At 42.1% G+C, this 16,324-nt stretch overlaps 2 protein-coding genes across 3 annotated transcripts in view; one reads left to right on the top strand and one right to left on the bottom strand.

Moving 5' to 3' along the window:
* thbs4a (thrombospondin 4a) overlaps positions 1-8,860 on the bottom strand; it is a 14,792-nt gene extending 5,932 nt beyond the window's left edge. Inside the window, exons 1-7 of the mRNA XM_085368179.1 lie at positions 8,662-8,860; positions 7,691-7,888; positions 7,340-7,587; positions 5,583-5,685; positions 5,397-5,488; positions 4,572-4,623; positions 4,285-4,484 (exon numbers count right to left, since the gene is read on the bottom strand). Of these exons, the coding sequence (XP_085224305.1) occupies positions 4,285-4,484; positions 4,572-4,623; positions 5,397-5,488; positions 5,583-5,685; positions 7,340-7,587; positions 7,691-7,888; positions 8,662-8,743 (975 nt within the window). The 5' untranslated portion in view covers positions 8,744-8,860. The remainder of the gene's footprint in view (positions 1-4,284; positions 4,485-4,571; positions 4,624-5,396; positions 5,489-5,582; positions 5,686-7,339; positions 7,588-7,690; positions 7,889-8,661) is intronic.
* Positions 8,861-11,468: 2,608 nt separating this feature from the next.
* mtx3 (metaxin 3) lies at positions 11,469-16,245 on the top strand. Of its 2 annotated transcripts, none has more exons than XM_085367271.1 (9): positions 11,469-11,561; positions 13,387-13,456; positions 13,934-14,010; positions 14,095-14,187; positions 14,262-14,444; positions 14,556-14,632; positions 15,504-15,682; positions 15,915-16,003; positions 16,148-16,245. In XM_085367271.1, exons 1-9 carry the CDS (start codon positions 11,469-11,471, stop codon positions 16,241-16,243), a joined length of 957 nt encoding a protein of 318 aa, XP_085223397.1. In that variant the 3' UTR covers positions 16,244-16,245. The 2 variants fall into 2 exon arrangements, with proteins under 2 accessions (XP_085223397.1, XP_085223398.1); XM_085367272.1 differs by having other exon boundaries at positions 11,481-11,561; positions 15,504-15,661.
* The last annotated feature ends 79 nt before the right edge of the window (positions 16,246-16,324 follow it).

Genomic DNA, 16,324 nt, shown 5'->3' with positions numbered 1-16,324 from the left:
CATTTGTTTGAAGCCAGCTCACCTCCTGCAACCACTTTTCCGAGAATACGTGCTTCTTTTGTGGTTCGGACTCCTTCTGACATTTGTTTGGAGGTAGAGGAACACCAAAGTAATTGCTTAAAGGAGCTTCTTCAACATCTTTAAGAGTTCTAAACAAATGTCTGTCCTCCTCCAGAAAATCTTATGTATGCAAACACCCGTTGCAACTTCATATCTTGTGCGCGTTTTTTTTTTTTGACAGCGAATGCGCACCTGCGGACCACTTATGTGCAGCCCCGGTTATATAGCTCGTCATATTGCAGCCACAGAAATTCTTTTGTCCATGAAACCATAAAGCTGCACTTTCTTTTTGCCTTATAGTCTGATTTGTCATAACTTTTCCGTTTTGTGGTAAGCTTTTCTTTGGCTGTCACTTCTTCACCCTGACCTGTCTTATTTGGCTCAGCAGAACTGAAATATATATCCTGCTACTTTTACACACACACGGTCAGCGATTCTCTGCGCGATCAACCTCTCATATGTTTAAGCTTGCTGCGGGAGATTTCACTTGTCATGTTTGCATAGTAAGCTAACGATTGATAAGACGATGTCAGAGGAATTGGTGCGCAAATTATCATCACTCACCAATCAGTGCTGTCGCTCTCTATACACAGTTTGCGCGATTGCAAAGTGAAAGCAAAAAACAAGCGCAAATTCAAACGCGATTTCAATATGTCACATATTGACAGTGGCTCACCGATGCCAATGACATAATTACCCAGCTACATTTCCGAAAGAATGCAAAAGCATTGACATATATTTTTCTTCCTACAATAGCCCGACGGGCAGGGCAGCGATAGATTTTGGTAGCCCGACTGGAAAAAATCGCTAGCCCCGGGACGTCGGGCTAGCGATTTCGTGAGCCCTGTATCTGATTGAGGAATCACTCATCTTTGGAAAAGAGAGTTTATTACAGAGAAATGGCGATACTATCCGCTTCTTCTGGGCTATATTCTCAGCAGCATATTGTAGCGGGTCAGGGCTGTTCGGGGTTCTGTTTGTACAGTTATGTTTTGTTTATGTTGCCATAGTGACGGGTGACGCCTTCTCGCTGCGACGGTGTGTCCTTCCGGGGTCAGAGGGCGCCCTGTGTGTTGTTGTTGCTGTGCGGTTGCCGCGCTAAGCAGTTAGCTAGCGGCAGTGTTCTTCTGCAGATGTCAATAAACGGCTGTGCTCCCTGGCTAGCTAACGGGAAGCAAGACCAAATGACACCTTCGTCTCCTCGTTGTCTGAGCTCGCCACATTGGTGTCAGAAGTGGGATGATGGTGGCACCCCATGTTCTGACCCGAGTGACTTTTCCCCCGCCGGTCGTGACCGGCCGGTGCGCCAAAAGAAGGCACCTGGACATTTGCAAAGTGAAAGCAAAGAACAAGCGCAAATTCAAACGCGATTTCAATATGTCATATTGACAGTGGCTCACCGATGCCAATGACATAATTACCCAGCTACATTTCCGAAAGAATGCAAAAGCATTGACATATATTTTTCCTTCCTACAATAGCCCGACGGGCAGGGCAGAGATAGATTTTGGTAGCCCGACTGGAAAAATCGCTAGCCCCGGGACATCGGGCTAGCGATTTTGCAAGCCCTGCGTTACAGGCATGGCCCTTTAAGGATGAAGCCTGATGGGAAATGTATTCGGGATGTGTGTAGCGGGACTACCTGGTGTGTGTGTGTGTGAAGAGAGAGAGCGGAGAAGGGGAAAAAGTAACGGTTAGCTACAGAAGAGATGAAAAGAAAATAAATAAAAGGAATATAATAACTCCCTCGACAGCCAGAGTTGTGTCGGCGATGCTCGCTGTGAGTAAACTGTTTCAGCCCACTGTACGCGGTGTTCGTGCCTTAGAGAAGAAATAAAGTTCGGTGAAGCAGTTTCCTATGCCTCCTTCGATCTTTTTGCTAGCGGAGTTGACCTGTATAGTAAGCTGTTGCCGGGTGTTGTGCCAAAAAGTGATTGTCTGCCAAAAACTGATTTCCAGTGTTTCTGTGTATTTTTTATGTGTAATATCTTTACGTATGTTCGTAAATAGACTTCGGTGAACAGGGGATACAAAGGGGTTACATAAAGAATTTAAAAATTATCTGTTTTTTAAGTATCTTTACAACTTGTACTTACATTATAACCAATCCGGTCCTTTATCCCCACTTAAAATATTTTTACAGAACTATTGTAATATTTGCTGCCATTTCTGCTGTCCTGTTGGGCAACTTACTCTTACAAAATACATTTTAATGTTAATGAGATTTTTTTAACTGCATAAATAAAGGTTATATAAAAGTCGCTGCCAAAAACTGATTGCGGCTTGTATCTTGCTACACGAATGTTGTTTGTGGCTCAAGATGACTTTATGTCATCCATAAGGGATGCATTTGACATATGTTTAACATATTATAGCCCAACAAGTTACTTATAGCACTTTAAATATGAGCAATCGCTTTTTGGCAAATACCGGAAATCAGTTTTTGGCAGACAATCACTTTTTGGCACAACACCGGCTACGAGTCAGTTACGGAACCTTCAAGTAACTGCCAGAGGTTTCCTTACTACGGTTCGGGGCCGCGGATCTGGCGCGGTAACACCTGTATCTGATTGAGGAATCACTCATCTTTGGAAAAGAGAGTTTATTACAGAGAAATGGCTCTTTCCAAAATAAAAGCTATACTATACGCTTCTTCTGGGCTATATTCTCAGCAGCATATTCTAGCGGGTCAGGGCTGTTCGGGGTTCTGTTTGTACAGTTATGTTTTGTTTATGTTGCCATAGTGACGGGTGACGCCTTCTCGCTGCGAAGGTGTGTCCTTCCGGGGTCAGAGGGCGCCCTGTGTGGTGTTGTTGTTGCTGTGCGGTTGCCGCGCTGAGCAGTTAGCTAGCGGCAGTGTTCTTCTGCAGATGTCAATAAACGGCTGTGCTCCCTGGCTAGCTAACGGGAAGCAAGACCAAACGACACCTCCGTCTCCTCGTTGTCTGAGCTCGCCACATTGGTGTCAGAAGTGGGATGATGGTGGCACCCCATGTTCTGACCGAGTGACTTTTCCCCCGCCAGTCGTGACTGGCCGGTGCGCCAAAAGAAGGCACCTGGACATTTGCAGGACTTTGTGTGGGGTAATTGGGTCGTCGGGGACGACTGACCCCTTAGGTGGGGGCTATGTAGTGGGTCAGGGCTGTTCGGGGTTCTGTTTGTACAGTTATGTTTTGTTTATGTTGCCATAGTGACGGGTGACGCCTTCTCGCTGCGAAGGTGTGTCCTTCCGGGGTCAGAGGGCGCCCTGTGTGTTGTTGTTGTTGTTGCTGTGCGGTTTCCGCGCTGAGCAGTTAGCTAGCGGCAGTGTTCTTCTGCAGATGTCAATAAACGGCTGTGCTTCCTGGCTAGCTCACGGGAAGCAAGACCAAACGATACCTCCGTCTCCTCCTTGTCTGAGCTCGCCACAATATTAAACATAGCAGGTCCCCATAAGGAGAATCATGTGCTAACGGCTGTCTAAATGACTCGGGTAAAGTTTGTAGCATGCATGCTTGTTGTTTTTGTCTGCTTCCACTTGTCTTTGTACTAGGATGATGTCGGTGTAAATGTGCAGTCATATTCGTTGTGTTCCCACTAGTGCTGTCAGCGTTAATCTCGTTGAAATGATGTTAACGCCACAACACGGCAAATCTCCGTTAACGAGCTACCCCTGCGTGGGGCTAGACGGCCAACACGTTAACGAGCTAACTGTGCTAACACACTAGTTCCCACCCATGTAATTGAGCATTGCGTGGCACATCCAACATACTGTTTTACTTTAGTCCATGACGCGCTTACCTTCAGGGTCATACGTCACATGAAAACCAAAATAATTCCAAACGCCAGATCTGAATGAGGGTGGGGGAGGTTCAATTTGCCATGTTGCAAGGAGAGCTTAACTTCTGTCTCGCTAGCTTGCCCTGCGCTCTTCCTTCTGATGATCCTGTCTGTGTTGAACGCTCAGTGGATCTGCGCTCGACAGTGCAGCCTAGGCGGAGTAGTCAAACGCAGATTCACTGAGCGCTCAACACAGACAGCATCGTTAGAAGGAAAGTTGATAAAATAAATGACAAATTTTGTATTGTTCGATACATATGCGTACCGAACCGAAAGCACTGTATCGAACGGTTCAATATCGATACGAGTATCGTTGCACCCCTAATATATATATATATATATATATATATATATATATATACACATGTATAGTGCTACTTGGACTCAGTTGTACTCAATTCATACCTCATCTACATCATCACAATACACTCCATCTCCTGTAAATCCATCAGGACAGGGGGAACACTGGAAAGACCCCGATGGGGAACGGACACACATGTCCTGTCTGAAACAGGTCCCAAGTGGGCACGGAGCCGGGGGGTCAGGCATGACAAAGTTCTGAGGCGTTGGAACAGGATGTTTGTTTGGATCGCCATTAATTCTGTCTGGAGCACACAGGCAAAGATAAAGGTTAAAAGGTCCCTTTAGTGTCTAAATACTGTAAATCAGTACATTGTTTCTGTATTGCTTACCACAGCTCAGACACTCTGTGATGATATTCCTCAGATGATGTGTCTCCTTAATCTTAGGCACAAAGACACAGAGTGTAAAACTGTTAATAAACTGTGAGCTTGGGTATTAGTGTCATCACTTTACAGCTTATCAAAGGAGGCAAACCAGATTTTTACCTTTCAATAACTTGTAAAAATGCAACTGAGACTTGATAAGGTTTTAAATGTGTTTCCGCCAAGATAAGTGTTTCCTTACATAAGCATTTCTCTCTGTAATGTGATAATAGTCTGTTATCACCTCCGGCTCTCAGTTTCATGTCTTATCGCCTAATAAATCCCTTGCTTTAGATGGTAATCTGAAACCATGCACTTCTATCTGCTGCTACGTTGAATGTGTGATTTTTGCTTTTACTCAGCTGTCTGATGCAAAGGGTTACACAAATCCTTGAAACAAGACACCTTCAGACAAAAGCAGCAGGTTTTCACAGTCTGGATTCTCACATTTCACAGCAAAAAGCTGATGTTACAATGCAAAACCAATTCTGTTGTGAATATACCCCCGTCTTTTATTTTAAATGCAGCCTATTTTACCAAACAACCTAGGAAGTCTCTTCTCTACCAGCATCCCCCAGGCATTTCATTTTATCTCAGCATCAAAGTGCATTCAGAAAAACATCCATAAAAGCAATAAACAACATCATCATTATAGATCTGCTTATTGAAGCTCTGTGTTAAAAATGCTCGGATGCCCTTTCATTTTATTTTTTTTCTGTATTTAGCTCCTGAATCCATCCAAGTAGCTATCCATGAGAGAGAGACACAAGACCAGCATGCAGAAAAGGTTACCTGCTGGTTGAGCAGCTCCTTCATCTCAGATAACATGCTCTTCAGCTCTGTTATGGTGGCCTGATCTTGCATCATCCTGCCTCCTTGCAGAGCTGTGAGGATTTTGCAAATCATAATTAGACAGTCAAAATCGCATCTGCAAGAAGAGAAATGTCCAGTGATGTGAGTCAGTGTGATGTAACTCACCCAGCAGCTGCAGAGATTCAGCTTGATCCATGGTACAGTCTTGCAGAGTGGCCACATTGTCTATGGTGTCCTCTATTACTAGCTTCAAGTCTGTCACTTCACCCTTATAGAATAAACAACAACAGAATAAACTACAGGAGCAGAGTGAGAATGTTTAATTGGAATATTAAATTCAGTTCAATTTTATTTATATAGTGCCAAATCTCAACAACAGTTGCCTCAAAGCACTTTATATTCTAATTATAATATTATAATTAATTATAATGACTAGTCGTATCATATTTCATTCTTATTTTTTTAGGGCAGAGAACCATAACCTCAGTTTTATCTGAATTTAGAAACTGAAAATTAGTGGTCACCCGGGTCTTTATGTTTTTAAGACTTGTGTGTGTGTGTGTGTGTGTGTGTTTTCTGGCTTCTTTGACAGATAGAACTGGGTGTCATCTATATAGCAGTTAAAATGTATGCTATGCCTTGTAAGGATACTGCCTAGGGAAGCATGTATGATATAAACAGAATTGTTCCTAACACAGAACCCTGTGGAACGCCATAGTTAACCTTTGTGTGTGAAGAGGAAATCATATATCTAATATCGACCCAGCATTTTAAGTTTATTATGTTTTGGGTTTATTTTTGCATTATGGAGTGTTTTGGGGTTCTCTGGTGTTTTGATTATTTACGATAAATTATACTACTGTGGTTCTGGTTTAGGGTTTTGTTCACAGGGTTTGTGTTCTCATGTTTTGTGTGGGTTTAGTTCTGTGTCTGGTCTGCGTCTTTGCGTAGTGATGTCTTGTTCCTGTTTTATTGTGAAGGTCTGCGTCTCATGTGGGTGTGTTCAGTTTACCTCCCTTGTCTCGTCTCATTAATTACTCCCAGCTGTGTCCCCCACCTGTGTGTAATCTCCCTGAGTCTTCTGCTGTAGTAGTTGCTGGCTCGTCTGTGTTTCTACCATGTTCCAGTCGTGTGGTCTCCCTGCTGTCACCATCGTCTAGCTTCCTTCATGTTCAGTAGTTAGTTGTTCCCAGTATAGTTTAGTTCATTCTCCGTTTGTCTATTTTTATTTTGTGTTTAATAAACCACCTTCACACCTTTACAAGAGCCTGCGTTTGAATCCTCCTTTATTACTTCCACACGGCTCATCTTACTTGCCGTGGCAGAGATAAAAGGAAGGTTTGCGATTGGCCTATAATTAGCTAAGATAACTAAGTGAAGTGATTTTTTTTAAGTAACTGTTTAATTACTGCCAGCTTGATGCCCTGTGGTACAGAGCTGATTAATAGAGATAGGGTGATCGTATTTAAGATTGAAGCATTAATTAATGGTAGGACTTCTTTGAGCACTCTTGTAGGAACGGGGTCTAAAGGACATGTTGATGATTTGGAGTAAGTAATTACTGGCATTGACCCAAAAAGATCAGAGGGAAAAACTCTAAATAAATATCAATAGTATTGAAAGCAGCTGTATGTAATGATACATCTGTGAGATGGTTGCGAGTAATTTTTTTCTCTAATTATTAAAATGTTATTTTTAAAGAAATTCATGAAGTCATTACTGGTTACAGTTACAATACAACCGAATATTCAGTTCAACAGAGCTCTGACTCTTTGTCAGCCGGGCTGAAGAGAAGCATGGGGTTATTTCTTATTCAAAATAATATACTCAAAATGAGATCTTGAAACGTCACTGTTTTTGTTTCCATGCACCATATCGTCAGTACTTTTTTTTTCTTTCTCAGCTACAAACTTCTCATTCACCTGTCCTCTTGACTGCAGCGTCCTGAGTGCCACCTTGTTGGGACCTTGTGGAAGTGACCCAAACGCGGCTGGCACACCATCCAAAGTGTGAGCCAGCCTGCAGTCTACATAGATGTGAACACGACCAGGGCCACGCTGTAGACCGCTGGCATGGAGCATCACGTGGTGCTCTTGTCCATCTGCCAGGGATGCATGGTTGAAACTGGTTGTACCATATCTGCCATCAGTCTTCTGGTAACGAACAGTCACTGCAGATATAGAGATGCTTGAATGAAAGCTGTAAAGAAGCTAAAACAAAGAATAGAGTGGCCTGCATTTGCCACAGGCTCCTCAGTATGTGTCAGTGTTCACCTTTGCTCAGTTTGGCTTGCATGGTGAGGTCAAGGTATTTAGTGTTGTCTGTGGGGTTGATGACACTGAAGAGAGAGGTGGGTGCCTTGCTGTGGAGCCTAAAGGACGAAAGCAGGAAAGCCTCATCTCTTCCTTTGTTCTTCAAGCTTCCTTGGAGCAAGTCTGGCAGACAGTCTGGTGACACCAGCAGGTCGTAGACTAACACAGGAAGGAGAACACTGGATTAGCACTATACCACGATTGTGAGAAGAAATCTTAAGAGAAAAGACATATTTTTAAAACAAAGCAAATGACGAGTTCATCTAAGTATTTTCAGTATTTTGTCTTATTGGCTGCAACTCCCAGCACACTTTGTTTTGCTGCTGCTGAGTCAGTGCACTGTGGTGTTTTATTATGTGTCACAGTGTACTTGTGTATGTGTGTTTGCGCGTGTGCACATGTGTGCATTCATGTCAGCACCCTGCTGTGTGTTTTTATGGTGTGGTAGACGGGAGCTGCAGAAAGGTCCAGCAGTAAACTTTTTCCATTGGAACAAACCCGCTGCCTCACACTCACGCACACAAACACCCACTCACACACTTTCACATTGCCATTAGTGGAATTTCAGTAATAATACAAAGTGACTAGAAATTGCACGGAAAGATCTGCATGTAGATTCCAGGAAAATCAAAGATTTGCAAATGCAGTTCTCAGATGACGGTTAGTGTCCTTCTACCACCTTATTTAGGTCAGACTGTTCTGGATCCTGGACATAAAACTCTACAACCACAAAAAAGCCAACCTAATTTCCAGCAATCATCATCACCAAAGCTACCCCCTCCCTCCCTTTTTTTGTGCAACTCACTTTCAAACAAAAGCTTTTTAGGAATATATCAGCAGAAAAGATTAAGTTTAACATATAAAGAACACAGAAACAAAATATGTCATGCTTTGCAGAAGGGCATGCACAGCGAGATGCCGCCAGCACTTACCAACACCTTGAGCTGTGACAGTGAGCACCAGATGCTGCAGCAGCAGGGACAGAGCTGCCGCTCTGACGCACATACCAATCATCAGCGCTTCAAAGGGGGGGCACACCTCAAAAGAAGTCCTGTTTCTGAACTGTCCTCCTGAAGATCAATAAGCTGATCTCACACAGGCTGAAAATAAAAACTCCAGATCTTGAACCAAAATCTCAGCAGAGGTGAGATGGTCTTGTGTCCACAGCCACAGCCTTTAAAGCAAAGGGGAGTGTCCGCTACTGTTACGAAAGTGGCACAGTGAAGAGACCATTTTAATAGTCTGGGCGGGGGAGTGTCCCCTTGCTAGATCAATTATGATTAAATAATTTGTAAACAAGAAATGTAAAACTAAAAAAGGGAATTGGAAAGTTGTTTGATTCTGAAAATGACTGTCAGACTTTTTCTCTCCACATACTATACGAGCTAAATGTGTGTGGGATTTATGTATTTATGACCCATTTTTTTATTTAGAGTCATGCTACATTGGGGGATTTGTAATAAAGTAGCTGAAAAGTGCTCTAAATCACACTGTATAGAGACAGCCAACCAGATGCCTGTGAAGCTCAAGGGAGGAACATTTTGGTTCCAGCTGGCTGTTGTTATATTTTCACAAACATCATGAATGTGTGCCATAAACGAGGATCCGATGCCCTGGCTCATCCTCAGTAAGCCAGCTGAACTGCATAAATCTACAGCAGATGTTTTTAATTTTAAACTGATTTAATTTAACGGGTTCTTTGTACCTCTGCGAAGCTTCTTTTGAGAAGGAGAATGCAGGAAAGGAGGAGCAGAGAGGGCGAGGCTCGGGGCAGTTTTCAGTCCTGGAAACATTTGATGATAGATGTCTGGTGCTCGTCTTAATGCTTTCTCCTTTAACTAACCTCAAGTACATTTCAACATCTCAGCTGCTGGTTCGAGCCAGTGAGAGACATTTACCATCCCTCGGTGCGTTATTGCGGTACATCTGCCTGTGTCTGGCTGCTTGGCCTTTGAACAAACACCTGGCAGTCTTTAACAGTCTGCCTATCAGCTCTTGGACAGACGTTTTGCTCTGGCAGGTAAAAATAATAATCAATAAAATAACACTGAAATGGAAATTACTACTTTACATGGAAATCTAAATATGAAACGATTGCTTGTTCCATTGCTGCTGTTTAATAAATCAGTGTTTCGTGACAGATTGCTGTTTTAAATGTATGAAACTAGAGAACATTAAAGAGAAACTGAGTGATATGACTTTTTCAGCATGTCATTTCTGGCTCTGAAGTATTGCCATAATAGCAGCATAAAACACTGGAGAAACATTAACCACATGACTTAGTTGCTGATCAAAGAGTTTAATTACAATTAACATTTATTCACTGAGTATTTGCTTTTCTTGCTAACCTCATCACCATAGCTCCAAATTTGCCTGGAAGTATCTAAGGAGCAAGGCAGGGAACAAATAAAGGATAAATTAAGAACTACTGTAGCTGCTGTATAATATACACTCACTGTCCACTTGCTAGAAGGTGGTTGGACCCCATTTTGCCTTCACCAGCATTAATCCTTTGTGGCATAGATTGAAAAAGCTTCTGGAAACATTACTGAGAGATTTTGGTCCATATTGATATGATAGCATCACACAGTTGCTGCAAATATCGAATGTGACTCTCCCAAACCATGACATCCCAAAGATGCTTTACTGGATTGAGAGCTGTTTGAGTACACTGAACTCACTATCATGCTGAAGAACTGAGATGATTTGAGTTTTGTGACATGGCTTGTTATCCTGCTGGAAGCAGCCATCCGACAATGGGCACACTGATCAGCAACAATACTCAGGTAGGCTGTGGCGTTTAAACGATACTCAGTAAGTACCAGGAACCATCTGTGTGTGCCAAATATCTAAATATCTGCAACACTATTACACCACCACCAGGAGTCTGAACAGTTGATCCAAGGCAGGATGGATCCGTGCTTTCATTCTGTTTACCCTTCCATCCGAATGTGTCAGCAGTAAAGGCTCATCAGACCTGGCAACCTGTTTTTCCCTGTACAATCTTGGTGAGCCCATGTGAACTGTGGCCTCAGTTTCCTGTTCTTAGCTGACAGATGAGGTATCTGGTGAAGCCCACCTGCCTTAAGGCTTCAAAGTACTATGTCTTAAAAATGCTCTTCTGCATACCTCGCTGATAAAAAAAATAAAAATAAATTATTGGCTTCACTGTTACTGTTTCCTCCCTGTCAGCTCAAATCAGTGTGGTCATTCTCCTCTCACACCAACCAGGTAATTTCACCCAGAGCACTGCTGCTCACTTCCTTTTGGACCATTCTCTGTAAACCCCAGAGATGGTTGTGTGGGGGAAAATAAATGACAGCATGTCTGCCACCAACAACCATGCAATCTCCTTTCTACTTCACTCTGATAATTGGTTTGAACTTCCCCAAGCTGACTATGGTACGTGCCTAAACACATAATGCTGCTGCCATGTGACCTGCAGTCCCACAGAGACTGTTTCACACTGTGGAAGCAGCCATGAAGAAGCTGGGCCAGTATCTTTGTTTAAAATAATTTGGCTGAAAAACAACGCTTTTTTAAAAGAAAAAAAAGAACAGTACTGAATTATGAATCAATAAATAAAAGAATTAATAATTAAAAAAAAAGAGTTACAGAAAATGCTTAATATTTGTTATGTGACTTGATTTTTTCTGTTTCTTCCTTCCTTCCTTTCTTTTTTTTTTAAACCTGGAGGCTCTGATGTGAAAGGTACCCCGTGACGTCAGTGTCCCGTTGAATGAACCAAAACATGGCGGCTGCCATGGAGCTGAGATGCTGGGGAGGAGACTGGGGTTTGCCTTCTGTTCACACCGAGTCCCTCATAGTTCTGGTAAGCTCACAGCCTGTTTACAAACACAACACGCTCAGTGCACCTGGAGCCGCTTTTAAAACGGCACGTCACGTCTCCGGTTTGCTTTTCGTCTCCTCTCTCGTCCTTTGTGGTTAGCCTCCGTGCTAACTTACCTGCTGCAGCTTGCCTGGTAAGTTAGCCGCATCGATGTGCAGGATAGAAAATAACAGCGTGTCCAGCTGGACTTCATGTCCCAAGCACAGAGTCACGGCTGTGCTGGCTGCAGGGTTTGTCCTTCATGTGTAGCTGGCTGTCATAAGTCACTCCCATTGTTTGAAAAGCTGTGATCTCTCAAGGTCAGCTGGTTGAGCCTCGGATTTAAAAAAATATTTATATTTTCAGGTGTATTTGAAGGATTTTCGCTAAAAAGCTGTAGATGATAGCTAACCTGATAACACCGTCCGAAAATTAACAGTTTTTTGCTGCTAACATGTTATCTGTCATTGGGTGCTCTTGCCACAAGGTGACACTTTTTCTTAGTTTAAATGTCAGATTTTAATGGAATAATTTTGTTTCTTGACTCTGATGGCTTCAACAGCCTTACAATTTAATCGTACGAAGGAGCAGGACAGAGTGTGCCCTCTTCATTTCTTCTTGAACCTTTTACTCAATTTAAAAACAGAAGTTTTAATGTAGTTTAATGTTTTTGGAAGCAAATGTGGAATTTTTTTGTTTTGAATGCATCATTTTGTTTTGGCAAACCTTTCTTGATTTAGAAAATAATTATGTATTGATTTAGTTATGGTTTAGTTATAGTATGTTGTGATTTGCTGTTTTGTGTTTGGTGTGTTGTAGATCATTGTAAACACTGAAAGTGACTTTCTTTTACTAAAAGGTTTTTGCAGCTGGGTCTCTTCGATTCAAATCATCAAATTTGCCTAAACATTTTATGGTTCAAAGTTTGAACATGTATAATGATCAGTTTGAAACTTGTGCTTTGTGTTTCAAGATATATTTTTGTGAAAACTGGTGCGTCAACCCATTAAAAAAAAATCAGAACCAGTGTTTGAACATGAATATCTCTGTGTGAATACTGATTAGCTAAAATCTGAAAAAACTAAGCTAAAGCTGTCCTGTACACTCTCATATTTGAGAACACACTAAAAAAAACCTTCACATTGCAAAAGACAACTAGTGAAAATTTCTGAATGCAATGAAGGTACATACTGCTAAATAAAACATGTATAGTATTTTTTATTAACACTAAACTTTTAGTCACAAAATGTTATTTTGATTCCACTTTCATGATGGATTGAACAAATATGCCAAGTTGTACCGAAAAAACACCAAAAAAATCAATTGATAGTTTAATCTGAATAGAACAAAAATAGATATCTGTATCTGCCCAAGTTTTTTTTTAAAACATGGTGGAATGACACACCTTTACAATAGTCCCCTGTAGCCCTAACCTTTGCACCTGCTGGTCTTTATTTTGATGCCTTTTTAATTTTTCTTCTAATTTTTGTTATTTTATTTACGTTTTCTCTCTTTCCCTGGAGCTGTTGAAGGTGAGCGCTGTAATCATAGTGTCCCTGTGCCAAATTAGAATTTGCAGTCGATGCCAAAGTCCTGCTTGATTGCGGCGAGCTTTCATCTGTACTACAAGACTGAGATTGTGTAAAACTTTGATTAAAGTGTCACAGTCCTGCACTGTGGCTCTAAAAAGTCTAGTACTCATCTCCCTGAAAGTAGTTGTATCCTGTAGTACTTTTGCTCTTAGATCATTTGTTCCAACATAACATTACATTTGAACTATAAGTGATATATTTTTTAAAAACCTTCCCTAACCTGTGTTTTCTTTTAGGCATACACCAAGTTTTCTGGGGCAAAAGTCGCAGTTTCTCCAATAGACTGGACATGGAAAACAATTACAGGTGGGCTGCACCCTCCCATAAACACAGTCTTACAGTTTTAGGCTCTGCATGCCTTAAACAGAGAATCAGTGAACCCATAAAAGAATATATAACTGTACATATAGTTATAAAGAATGCATAATTCATGCATTCTTTTAAAATATTTGTATCTGTTCATGCATCTGTTCATGCAGCACACTTGCAAAGGTTTTGCGACTGCGTCTTGCACGGTTGTGGCACAGACTTAACAAACTCTTCCGTGTAAACGCCTGCCAGAGTACTCAGAGCCATCTCTGAGGCAGTTCTTCCCACAGTTTATTTCTCAAGAGACCGCATTTTTCCTTGATAGCACACACACACATGATTAAAGCATTACCAGCCTCCCTGTTGTGGCTGGTAAATGTAAATTACATTGAGCATGATGAACTTGATTGTCTTTAATAAGACATTAGTCAGTTGTAATACCCAACTTTAATGTGTGTTTTCTATTAATCACAGTGACTGTCCCAGAATTGGTTTGTGGCGACACTGCAGTTCAAGAACCAACACAAATTCTTAACTTTCTGAGGAAACAAGTGAGTGTGCCTGCTTCTTCGGCATGTGTCCTAAACTGTTTAGCCAAATCTATAAATCTCTACATCTATTTTTTTTTTAAACAGAGGTTTAATGCAGACTATGAGCTGACAGCCAGACAAGGAGCAGACACGATGGCCTACATCGCTCTGCTGGAGGAGAAGCTGCGACCAGCTCTGGTAAGTCTTTCCTTTTGCCGTTTCCCTGACAACATGTGGTCGTAAGCTAACAGGGTGATGTCTGCGTCCCACAGCTGCACACGTTCTGGGTCGATGCAGAAAACTACTCCAATCTAACACGGCCCTGGTTCGCCTCACGCTCGCCGTTCCCGCTGAATTTTTTCGTACCAGGACGTCTCGCCAGCGGCGCCCTCTCCCGCATCCTTCTAACCACAGGAGAGGCACCGCTGCACAGAATCTCTGAGGTGGAGGGAAAGGTAAATGCCGCTCTGTACCGATGCATCGCTTAGACACAGTTTAAACTTCGCCTGGAGTGAGATTCTGTTTTTTCAGAAATGTAAATGTGTCTCTCTCTCTGTGTCCTGTAGATCTACAGTGATGCTAAAGAGTGCCTGAACTTGCTCTCCTACAGACTGGGAATAGCTAACTTCTTCTTTGGCAACTCGTGAGTTCTCCAGTGTTTGCATACTTTTTGTGTTTAGTTAGAGAAGCTTTCATACACTCCACAGTTAGACTGCTATGGGGAAGCAGAATAGACTAAAAAAACCTGAAAAACTCGCATAATTCTGATTTATTTGAGAACTTTTTTATCTTTGCTTTTCCTTGGATTTCAATTCAGCTGAAAACATATTAAAAATGAATACATGGAATAAACAAAGTTCTTTATTCTTTAGTCCTTCACCTATGTAGGTTTTCTGGGTGTTTAGCTGGAGTACTCTTCACCAAGTGTTTATTGGCTGTCCTCTCTTTCTCCTCCCTTTGGGGGCTCCATGTGAGGGCTTGACTGGTGATGATCGACACTGGTTCTTGTAGCGTGCTCGATTCCTGCCCTCTCATTACTCTCTGGTAGCACGTGTCAGCATTTTAGCCCAGAATGGAGTGACCACCGGCCTGAGCTTCCACCACATGAGCCTGCAAGTGCTGATGAGGACAGATCCCATGTTAGCTCATATATAGAAGTCTGGTTACAACTTTTACTCCTTTGTGATCGCTCTTTTTAATAAAATACTTTTTTCCCATCATCCTGGCTCAAGCTGAATTAAACACTGTGTGAGTTTAAGTTTTTAGGAAGGAGAAAAACAACATCAGGAATATTTTATCACAACAAAATATTTTATTTTAAGCATCATTTTTGTTTTCCATAATTTGTCATGAAGGCGAAATTTTAAATGAAAAGTTGATTAATCTCGCAGCTCTATTTTGTGCAGGGAAAAAGTGCTTCACAGATTTTCTGATTGAGGGTTTATGAAGACCTTCTATAAGTCCTGACATGTCTGAGTGTATGTTTCTGTACATGCGTGTGTTTGTGCTCTTAGGCCGACCAGTCTGGATGCCTTTGCGTTTGGTTTCCTGGCTCCCCTTCATAAAGCCAGTCTTCCCAGCAGCCCTCTGCAGAGCCATCTCAGACAGCTGGATAACCTTACAGGCTTCTGTGACAACATCCTCGCAGTCTACTTCAGCTCGGACCACTTTTGTAAGATTGCTGCACAAGCTGGTAATACTCTATAGTGGTTATAGCTTTTACTTTTTAAGCGCTTGAAACAACTAACATCTTTACACAGAACATCATCAGCACTTTAATTCTTCGCACATATTTCTTTCTTCTCTTGGTTTTACTTCTGGGTGTTAAATGGTCTAACACGGCTCCTGTTCCACTCACTGTCTGCTTTCTACTTTTTCCTCTTCTTCTTCTTCTGTCTGTGCTCCCTCGCCTGATCTCTCTCCAGGTCCTCTCCCACCTGTTCAGGAAACAATGGATGCCAACCTCCAGAAACTAACTCAGCTTGTAAACAAAGAGTCCAATCTGATAGAAAAGGTGCTTCTGCTTTCCTTTTTCTCTTCTTTTGCATGGGTTCATAGTTGCTTTCTGCAGGTACCATCTCAGTCGTGTTTCTGGTGTGTTTTCATTTCTCGCTTGTGCTTGTGGGCACTAACTAAACTGTACATCCTTTTGCTGTAGATGGATGACAACCTGCGCAGCAGCCCACAGCACAAACCCCACAGACCAGAGCCCAAACCCAGTCTGTCCAGTGCAAAAAGCTCTACTCCTGCCTAACACCTGACCTTTAAATCCTGCTCCATCTCTATGAATCGCAGAGCAGCACCCTGCACACATAAGATGCTGTTCAGAACATGA

Source organism: Diplotaxodon limnothrissa, linkage group LG12 (genome assembly GCF_057381915.1).
Source record: "Diplotaxodon limnothrissa isolate DT_005_m linkage group LG12, D_limnothrissa_male_GT1.1, whole genome shotgun sequence".
Taxonomy (NCBI): domain Eukaryota; kingdom Metazoa; phylum Chordata; class Actinopteri; order Cichliformes; family Cichlidae; genus Diplotaxodon; species Diplotaxodon limnothrissa.
The sequence above is the reverse complement of the archived record's forward strand: the minus strand, read 5'-3'. Positions and strand labels throughout refer to the sequence as shown.

Coding starts and splice junctions, on each gene's coding strand:
- mtx3 (XM_085367271.1), top strand. CDS start 11,469: ATGAACCAAAACATGGCGGCTGCCATGGAGCTGAGATGCTGGGGAGGA. Junction 13,457..13,933: donor GACATGGAAAACAATTACAG/GTGGGCTGCACC, acceptor TATTAATCACAG/TGACTGTCCCAGAATTGGTT. Junction 14,633..15,503: donor AACTTCTTCTTTGGCAACTC/GTGAGTTCTCCA, acceptor TTGTGCTCTTAG/GCCGACCAGTCTGGATGCCT.